General features: G+C 40.5%; 1 protein-coding gene across 1 annotated transcript in view; it reads left to right on the top strand.

Annotated features, from left to right (window-relative positions):
• Window positions 1-2,640, top strand: part of SULF1 (sulfatase 1) — a 123,671-nt gene extending 121,031 nt beyond the window's left edge. The window contains exon 24 of the mRNA XM_009886215.1: window positions 195-2,640. Coding sequence (XP_009884517.1) covers window positions 195-225 — 31 coding nt within the window. The 3' untranslated portion in view covers window positions 226-2,640. The remainder of the gene's footprint in view (window positions 1-194) is intronic.
• Window positions 2,641-11,025: the final 8,385 nt, after the last annotated feature.

Genomic DNA, 11,025 nt, shown 5'->3' with positions numbered 1-11,025 from the left:
GCAGGAGCTGTGAACACACCTGAGGCCAGAATCACTAATGCGATGACAGAAGATGTGGAGTGTCTTCCATTTTGAGCTACATATGTTATGAATTGTGGTGCTTTCAAGCAAATTGGAGCAGAAACACACATGGAAGCTTTGCTTGCACTTTTAAGCTGGTGTTCATCATTAGGCTTTATTCTTTCTTTCAACAGAGGACAGCTATGGGATGGATGGGAAGGCTAACCTGCCCAGTTTCACTGGTGATATCGACTGGCAAGGACTGGAAGACTTGTACAGTGTGAATGAAAGTGTATATGAATACAGATACAACTATAGACTTAGTCTGGCTGACTGGACTAATTACTTGAAGGATGTAGATAGAATGTTTGCACTGCTGAACAGTTACTACCAGCAAAACAAAACAGGCAAGGCTAACACTGCTCGAAGCAACAGGGACGGGGACGAATCATCCACGCCGTTTGCCTTGGTGGAAATGACTTCTGCTGACGAATCGAGCGGCCTGCCTGCAGAAGACTTGCAGCTTATTGTGCCAACGGACTTTGCAGCCCTCGCTTTGAGCACAGTGAATTTCAGTCAGGAGGGGAAACTTGAATTAAACAACGATATTCCTGAGAAAAGTAGTTTGAATGACGCACACTGGAGAAATAATCATCAAGCTGAAAAATGGATGGAGGATAAAGAATCGGACCGTTTTGATATGGATTTCAGTGGAAATGGTTTGATAGAGTTGGAGTCCCGGCACAGCTTCATGCTACAACCCATCAGCATTCCTCAAAAAGACACTCATCAGGACAGTGACGCTGTGGAAGACATATTTGAAGATCAACTGTATCTTCCTGTGAGGTCTGATGAACCCCTTGTTCATCAGGCTGTAAACGTATCCATTAGGGATTCATCTATCGGTACCCAGAAAACAGAAACTTTCTTTAAAAAGACGGAACAGAGTCTTGCAAGGGAAACTTCACAAATCCTAAACGTAGAAGGCAGTGCCTCAGCTCCACCCTCCTTGGATTAGATCAAGTTGTAAACCATTAAATAAGTTCTCCTTTTTCTTATTAGCAAACTAATAAAGGTAATCATGACAACTGACATTCCATGTTTATTGTAGATACGTTTTGCAGCTACATTGAGCCCAGTTCAGTATTTGTCTGTGTGCATTTGTTTTATTCACACGCACATATTTTCACAGTAATTCTCCCCACTGGGAAGCAAGATTTCCAGTTTTTGATTAAAAGAAACAGTGTTAACTTTCAGATGCAGTAGCATATTCTCCGCCAGCTAAAAATTATTTCTTTGAAGAGGATGTTCAAGATACTTTCTCTATTTCCAAATGATCCCACCAGGAATGAATGTTTCAGTCCACCCAATCTGCATAATGTCTTTTTCATAATTTTTTTTAACCACTGGAAATTCCTAATGTCACAATTTTGAGTAAAATGCACTTTTAAAACCTGTATGCCATACCATTTATGAACCTAATACCTTACGTGTTCTTAGTTTGCTCATTGACTCGTGTAATTGTGAAACCAATTAATAGGTTGTCAGGAAAGAGGTAATCAGCGGAAAGAGGTAATCAGCATGGATTGTGGAAAAAGACTCTGAATATTATTTTAGCAAAAAATATTGCATGTTTTTGTTACTTTGATTTAATTAAATTTACTCTTGAAAAGGTACGGCTAATGATTGTTAACTGTAGGAGGATTTGTTTAAATTGGATTGTTTCCCTATATGTTGATATTGTCAGTATTAAAAAATCCATGAGGTCTTTTGACTTTTTTTTCCTTGCTGATACTAGTAGAAAGGTTTACATCAATACATACATGCTTTTGTCAGCACATCTGATTTTTATTATCCCAAACAATATCTTGAAAGCATTATTAGAATTCTGAGACTTAAATTCTTTTTGTTTTGTTTTGAACAGACATTAAAGGGAATGATAAAATCATGTTAGATTTACATTATTCTAGATACAAAAGGCACATGAGGTAAAAAATAGTAGTTTAGATAATATTTGTTGTTGTATTCTAAATTTCTTCTTCAACTTTACCAAACATTAAATTTTATAAAGTATAATACAAAAATGACTTTGAAAATCTGTATTACTCAAAACTTAGTATCTCCCCTTGCTTTCTTATAAATTTCTAATTAATTAGTACAACAACAACAACAACAAAAGAGAATTACTTCAGACAGGTGTAATTCCATAGTGTTCAATTCACGGGTGTGTTTCCTATCTGTTACATGTTATTTAGTGTAGTGAGTATTTTTTTGGCTATTGCAAGCACTGCAGGTTAAACTTACATTCATCGCATTGTATTTTAAGTTGAAACTTTTTTAAAAGGAGGTTCTTTTAGTAGGATTTTAATAATTTTAAGAAGCAGTCTTTTTGATGGACTCTGTACATATGTTAAAATGACTAGCTCTTTATCTGATGTATGTGTCATGGGCTGATTGATAGAAAAACATATTTATGGTCATGAATGATGCTATTTGTACATAGGTTTTAAGTTACTAGGATACAAACTGTGTTTTTAAATCTTGTATAATATTTCTGTGATACTTTTATAGAACAATTCTGGCTTCGGGAAAGTCTAGAAGCAATATTTCTTGAAATAAAAAGTGTTTTACTTTACCTGCTTCAGAGAAGTCCAGATGATCCAGTTTTCCTGCTAATTAAGATTTACTTTTAGAGTATGTTAACAGTTTAATTTTCAAGAATCCATCCACATTTAAAGCAATGGGTAACAAAATAACACACTACTTTCTGTTAGTTATAAATTATTCCTGGAGATTGTGAATAATATATATTTTTTGTTTAAGACATGCTGTGATTTATTTTTTTTTAATACTCAATTCATCTGATCCTTTTTTTCCTTGAAGTCAGTGCACCAAGCTGCAGAACCGGAGGCTCCCAGAAGTAAAGTGATGTTACACAGTGCCATCCCCTGCTTTGCCGCTTTCCCTCCTCCCTGCAGAGCTCTCCCTATGACAGCAAAGCACAGCAGACTGGACACACAGGGCTTAACGAGAATGGACCACAGATGTCTAGTCAGGAGGAGTAGCTCCACTCACAAATCTTCACAAAAGGGAATTTAGATTTCAAGGTAAACTTTCTTTTACTTGCACTCCATGTTACTTTGGCAGCCTGTGAATAAGATTAGCTTCATCAGCAAAAATCAGCCTCTGGAGCTCTGCTTCTTGAACTCTCCTTTCTTCTACACAGTCCTGGGACGCTGATGCTCCTGCAGACATGAAGTTACACGTGACATTTGTGGAAATTGGGAAAGGAGACCGATGGATAACCTAAGTATTCAAAAATCAGTCGTTGCACTGCTAGACAGACCCGTGAGAGGTGCCTACCCCTGGAACGCACACTGGCAAACACAGGATTCATTTCAAAACAGGGTGCTGAGCAGGCTGAGCCAGCAAATTTGGGAGGACTTTAAGGACAAAGACAAGTTGAAGCAAGGTCCCATACAACTACCTCACTCATATCTTTGTGCAGCGAATTATCCAGCACCATGTGCCCTCCGTTCTAAGAAAGAACCAAGCAAGGTGCCTTCTTCTCTCTTAATGCTTGGGTAGAGATAGAGAAGGGAATGGTGCAATAGTGTGGTCCACCCATTCACCCCACTTGCCCCTCCTCCTTTCATGACAACTTGAAGTACTCACTCAGGAAAGGGAAGAGATTGCATCCTCCTCAGCTTGAAAGTGGTCAACCTTCCTTCTTCCAGGACAGCACCCTGTCCTCCAAACTATCAGATAGTTTAGGTGGGAGCCTTTTTTACAGCTCTCTTATAGGAGTGTGGAGGGAAAAAAATTAAGAACTCATTCTGTAGCTAAGAGGTACAGGGAGCAATGAACTCTGATCCTTGCTCTCAGGCAACATGCATCAAATATTAAACCAGTCCAAAGGTAAGAGCCAAAAGCTGTCCTAGCCTTAAGTAGGTGTTGCTATCCCAATATATTTTGCATTTCTTTCTGTACAGCACTTCTTGTCCCATAGATGAGGCAGTTGAATCTGTGAGCAGTGCATGGTGTGACTGTCAGGAAGCTCTTACAGGCACCAGGCAGTTGCAGGCTCAGGAGGAAAACAAATGCCTAAATTTGACTTCATGAGCAAGCACTCCTTACAGCAGCCAAGCAGAGGCTTGAGAGGAAGACTTTCTTGGCTTTTTCTCATCTGCAAAATAATGTAGGTGTGCCTTTTTTCAAAGGTAGTACATAGTTACCCGCTTTCTGAAGAGGGCCTGGAGCTGGTCAGGAATGACTTTAAGGATTGCACATCTTTGGGAGGTGTCAACATTATTTGAAATGCTTCCTCTGGGATTTAAAAGAAGGCAGCCAGTACTTCCCTCACACCCTTGGACTGTGCGAGACACTTTTGGAGACCTCTTACCAACTTAAAGTCCTCAAGAAAAGCAAAGATAGGTAACGCTTTGTTTCCAGAACTTCAGACATGAGTTAGGTGCTGTTACGGTTAAGTAAAATCTCTTGGTCCTAAAGCGTTAATGCACACAAACAGATGAAAAAAAAATAAGGCTCTTTGGATCATAGCATCATTCTGGAGTTCAGGTTTATTTGACAGCTGAGTGAAGGGTTTTTCAGAGTGCAGGTCTGTGCATAGACACCCCCACTCTCCCCACCAAAATCCCTTTAGACGCCTGCAGCTGCCTACACTGGCAGTCACTGGAGCACAGTGGAAGAGGATCTGTGTGGTGAAACAGTTGGGGCTGAGAAGCCAAGAGCTGCAGCAGCCCTGCTCAGGGAGGATTCACACAGGACTACTCTTGAGGCCTGAGGACCCATGGGTGGCTGACGCCCACCAGGTGTGATGCTGTAATAAAACTTCCTCCCTTAGTTTTGGCAAAAAACAATCTGATTTGTGGGCTCTGACACCACTTTGCAGTGAGAACTGATGTAAGTGGGGTACAAGCAGGAGAGTAATTGTCCCTTCATGTGGGACAAAAATGTATGTCCCACATGAGGGGACACAATCACAACCTTAACCACCTTGGTGCTGCCTGGGGTAATTCTGCCCCCGCTCTGGCAGCAGATGTCAGTGCAGAGCCACAAACAGGGCCTCTCCTCAGGCCCCCTGCACCCCCTGCTGTGCTTCCAACCCCTGCCAAGGTAGCTCAGTTATTCAGTTTTCAACTAGAAACGATACCCTTGATGTGCTAGAAATCTACTGATGGTAATTTCATCCACAGCACATTCCTTGGTTTAACAGTTCTAGTCTTGGATGCTGGTGACATTCAGGGGGATCTGCAAGACACTTTTTCGTGTGATTATATGTATCAGAAATGAAAATGGAGGTCTTACTTTGAACTTGGAAGTCAGAGAGGATCTGGACCCCATTGATTCCTCTGTCATCTGAGAAATGGTAGCTCCTCCCTGGTTCTGCACATCGGCTGAAGCTGGACTGCTGGCCAAGGACTTGAACCTGCTAGGTGCTGTATACAACACCCCAGTTTCTGGTTGGGGTCTGAAACCAAATGCACTTTAGATACCTCAGAAAGACAAGCTGTGTCCTGAATCAGTGCGAATTCAACTACCACTTGGAAGGAAAGTTTTGTTCAGTCATTGCTGGGGTGCAGGGGCTCATAGTATTCATAGTACACTAAGCAGTGAGGAAGTTTCATAGAAACAACCCACAGCTCATCCAGCCACAAAACATGCACTACAGGTCCAAACACTTTCATTATAAAGGCTCAATAATAAAACATGTCTAGAAAAATCAACCTGCTGTTCTTTTGATCATGGAAGACCAGGCTGCCTTGGGATAGAATTTCCATCCATGGATACGCCTATGCTTTTAAATAAAAGTGAGTGCAGAGAGTAGAAAACTTAACTCCAAGCCCAAAGTGTATGAACAAGGTCACATCTGCACTGCTAGACCAGGCTGGCCCCATCCACATCATGTAGCACTTATCCCTGGGTCTCCCCTTGGCTCTGTGGACATGTTCATGTGGACCCAAAATATAATTTTCACTTGTTTTAATATTTAAACATCTGTGGTAATACCAGGCCTGGATTGCAACCACTAGAGCTCCTATGGCATGGTACTGCAGTATGTGCTGCAGCCCCTGCAGCATTGCATAAGGACATGGGGGTCCCTGATGCACACAGCCTGTGGTTTTAGGTGGCTTCAGGAACAGGTGGAACAAAAGCTGGCTCAGCCACTTCTGACATGTGAGAGGTCTCTTTTGACACAGTCATTCCCCAAAGACCACATGGAAGCAGTTTGTTGGCGTAGTCCAAATCAGAGCCAAGGAGTGAACTAAGCACTAAGCAGTGATGACCTCAGGAGCCCAGTCCTTGGGTTCGTGCCCTGGCCTTCTTTTACTGAGCAGCATAGATACATATAGACTCGTACCCTATGTATTTTTTTGAACTGTCAACATCTATTTCAAACAAATTTCTATTTCTTAGCACATAACTAATATCAATCACATTTAATGCTGGAGGAAGCTGTGGAATTTTACAGTTTATTTCTGCACGATCGATACTTAGTTGTGACTCAGTGGCCACTGAATTCAGTGGAAAGATTTGGTTTTGTCTGACTACACTCTAAAAGATCAAATCCTTCATCCATCACCTGATCCAGAATGATTGCTACCCACATACCTTTTTTGTCATTTTCTTTTTTTCTGTCAGAAATAAAACACACATGATATGCTATTTTTTATTTCCAAATATCAAGTATTGAAGTTTGTTTTGTAAACACATGTTTACAACAGATGTTGACAATAGATTTCATTAAATGATGTGTTACACAGCTTTAAAATTATTCTAAGCTCTGCTGAGAAATAAATATCAATTAAAAAACCCCATAGAGGAGCCTAAAGTATGCAAAACAAACCGCATAAACCAATTAGTCTCTTTTTACCACAGCACAGCACCCACACACTCATACAGTCAGACATACTCTACAAATTTCCTTAATACTCTACACATTTGCTTAATAATGAGTTTTTTAAAAACTAAACAGTTACAGGCAGTGTGCCCACTCCATGCTCTTAACATACTACCCAGACTGTTGTTGGTCTGCTTAAATCACTCAGTAGAGGTATGCACTGCAGCCAAGGGCAAAACTCCCATTTGCTCAACTGGGGAAAAGAGCAGGTCTTCTTTGAAGAAAGCCTGCACTCAACCATGGATCACCCTGACTCCAAAATTTATTTTTTTTTCTGTACCAAAACTCAGTTCTGGATGATTTTGTAGTTTTTTTGTTTGTTTGTTTGTTTTGAAATTTTCCTCCATGTTTTCAAATATGGAGTTTGTTAAAGAGGTCAAATTTCTGACCCATCAGTCAGAGGTGTACCTCTCAGTGCTATTTAGGATACAGATGCCTCTTCCACATGAGCAGTCCAGCCACAATAACACAAAATAATTACCTTGCAGAATCCAAAATGGAAGGGAAAAATTTTGTCGTCAAGATTTTAAAACCAAACCCCTCTGTTTTAAATCATAGCTCACTTTAAATTTGACTAGCTTTGGCCTTTTTTCCATTGTTAGAGGTAGAATTTGATCTTATTCTACCCTTCTCTTTCTGGTATTCCATAGAAGAACATCAGTATTTCAGATCTGAGTGCTCAATTTAATTCAAACGCTTACTAACGTTGCTTGGTTAAGGGGTCCCAGAACTTAGCCCAGTGTTTCTTGTCATTACTATGGAATTTATTTTCAGCCTCTGCTTAAGCAAAGCCACTAAATAAAGTAACATGCTACAGCCGGATGAATACCTCCTATATGAGATTTCTGTGGTCTGTACAGCTTTTACCTTAACTGTTGGCGCTCGGCCAAATCTTATACTGTCTCCTGAAATGACTTTCCCACAGAAGAGCTAGGTAGGAATAGGCCCACCAGGAATTACAAACACTGTCTTTGCTGGAGCAGTCCATACTTTAAGAACAAAAACACATGCAGTTGCATCATTGACATGCCTTGAATATGTCATTTAAGTCATAGTGAATACATCATAAAATACTTCAGTACCTATTAGCACCACAGTGTTATTTAGTCATTTGTCCAAAGATTATCAAGCTGTCTCACCCTTCCTCAAGGTGAACAATGTTTTGGATGCTTTTTGTAGCCCTTCATGAATTCCACAGCTTTTCACCTATTCTGTATCATGAACAAAATGCTACAGGATAACATTGTGACAACTGGTTTGAGATAGAAAAAATAAGAAAATACAATACACACAACGGATAATGTAATAATTGGAAGAGTAGAATGGAACCTGAATAAATAAATATCTATTTCATAACACTTGAAACCATGAAAAGTTTGGAGCTACTTTGAACTTGCAGAGTTACATCTGTGTTTAAGACAAAAGAAAATAGCTTATCTGAAGGACTGGAGGGGGGTTGCTGAAAACTAAAATTATTCACCGTAGTTAATGCAATGGATATGACTATGGGATACGGATAGTGTTAGCTGTCCTCCTTAATTGATGTAATATATTCTGTGGAAAGGATAGGGAAAATTTCCTTCCTGAGGATCAGGTAGGCTTTCAAACCTTTGGCCACGTAATGAAGCGTATTGGTGATACTCAGTGTAAAGATGAATTGTGAACCCTGGCTATAACTAGTCCCCACGCTCCAGATCTCTACTCTGTGACGATGTTTACATGTAACCTTTTTTGAATTGTTATTTGTAAAACAAGATGTTATAAGAAAAAAAGAAAGCCCTAATTCTACACCAAAGAATGAATCTACCACCATGATGTCGACTGTCCATCTGCTAAGCACTCTAAAGCATAAAAACGTGTACAAAATCAAGTTAAATATGTGAAGAACCTGAAATACAGGTTCAACGTACAAGGGGCAAACACTCCGTCCAAAGCAATGCCAATTCAGATTGCAGTCCAGGTAAATCTCTATTAATGGGTGTTCTAAGCCCCTGGAAGGCAACCACAGCTGGATGGCTTCAGCTGTGGGGGAACCCAGACACTGCAGCGTGCAGCATGGCATCTCCTACGGCTTTATAAAAGACACATTTTTGAGAAAACAGGAAAAGATAAACTTGTTTAGGAAATATTTTGTCTTTGATCTCCGAAAACAGTAGCAGTCACCAGTGAACAGAGTATAAAAGCTAAACAAGCACTTGATATCACCTAGTTCACACATGCTTGCTGAAGCGCCAGCTTGTTAACGTCCAACCCAAGGTACTGGCCCACTTCTTCAACCTCATCATCGGACTGATGAGGCCGAGAATCTGGCTCCAAAATAGCAGTAAGACACTTTGGACGTATCTATCATGATTTTTACATCAATATAACACCATGAAGAGCTGTGCTATTACACACACAGAAAGTGTCGTAAGGCAGCAATAATTCAGGCATTTGGGGGCAAAACCCACAAGAACAGTACAGAAGGTGTTGACCCCTCTCCCAGCCATGCTGTCTGGAGTTACATAGAGCTGGCAGTGCTCTGCTCCATTTGTGCAGGATACCAAAAATTTGTCATCTGAACCTCTAGATCCAAATTTTTTGAAAGGGCACAGTCCAAACCTACAGCATTACTTGAGCAACTTCATTGGCTTTAAGGTCAGAAAGATGCCCTTATTTAATTTATCTCCCCACACAATGCACAGATTTTCAGCCAGAAATTAATAAAATAAGTGAATGGCAGGAAGAGCTAGAATGCATGTCCACAAAATATTTTGAATTTTAATTATATTTGAAAATGAAAGCTTTCCTCCATTGCCAGATACATAAGTGGCCACATGTGAATGCCACAGGGGAGTCCTCAAGTGCTACTTTGCGCTATTCTGGTTACAACGATCACTGAATCCATGGGGAAAAAAACTCAGCACGGAAATTACTCTTGGGTAAAGGAACTCCTTTTTGAATGCAGATGGGATTTGGTTCAATACCTGCACACATGCATTATTTTTAAGTGCATTACTTAAGTATATAAACTTACACACATATTTAAGTGTTCTTCTGGATCAGAGCCATAACGTATGAATAGTTAATGGTACGAATTAATATGCTATATTTAAAAAAAAACATGTATTTTTGAAAACACTACACTCAAGTGTTTGTAACTAATTTAGGGGCTTTCAAACTTACATTTCTAATACCTAGCAGGAGATTCACCTACAGAAGAGCAAGTTCTAAGGAACTGCATGTTACTACATGCACTTTTAAAGATACAATGGCTGGTCAAAGAACTGAAAGTTTCCAATTACATGTAAATGGCACCATAATTTTCAACACGTTTCTTGCAGCTGCTCATACTGTACTGCAAGGATATAAAATGCCACCAGTTCCAAATTACACTATATTATACCCAGTATGCTCACGGGGGAAAAGGAGGACCAAAACCACAGGGCTTTTACCTAGAATTAGAAATACAGAGCACCCTGCTCTCCAGATATTCCAGTCAAGACTGGAACAGCAGCCCCCAAAAGCTCTACAAACCCTCTCTTGAGAGTGCTACACTCATAAGCACTCAAGGCCATAGTGACACCCTTTCTGAAGGTTTCCCCTTTTTGAGGAAACAGGGATGAACGGGCAGCTAAGCAGGGACGATGACCTGTTCAGTCAAGCCCCTATATTGGGGCTGCTTCTCCTCTCAGGTCCCTCACTCTAAATCAGGAATAAGGAGTGCAAGAGGAAATCTGTCTGTCCTTGTCATGGCATGATGGCACTTTGTTGACTTGTGGTTAATCATGGGGTGTCGTTGCTCCATATTATTCCTGGCTGGTTAACTGCAGGTAGAGAATTTGGTTTTGCTACTGATAGCAGCCTGTGGGTGAGCAGGACCTCTGCTTTACGCTTTCTTGGACTCACTGCTACACAAACTTTAGCATTCGGCGGTAAAGAGGGAAGATGGTGGAAATTACAAGTCAATGGAATTTTATATTCCCTGGTCAGAGGGTTTCACGGCAGGAAGAGATCACAGCCACCTTCACTGGGTGACAAAGCTCCTTTTTTCTTCTTGGGAGTTGTTTTAGCACCATAAGTCGATCATGACTCCTGCTAGGGATGCACACTTCTCTGGCAAT

The sequence above is a fragment of the Charadrius vociferus genome, unplaced genomic scaffold (assembly GCF_000708025.1).
Source record: "Charadrius vociferus isolate BGI_N301 unplaced genomic scaffold, ASM70802v2 scaffold885, whole genome shotgun sequence".
Lineage (NCBI taxonomy): Eukaryota > Metazoa > Chordata > Aves > Charadriiformes > Charadriidae > Charadrius > Charadrius vociferus.
The sequence above is the reverse complement of the archived record's forward strand: the minus strand, read 5'-3'. Positions and strand labels throughout refer to the sequence as shown.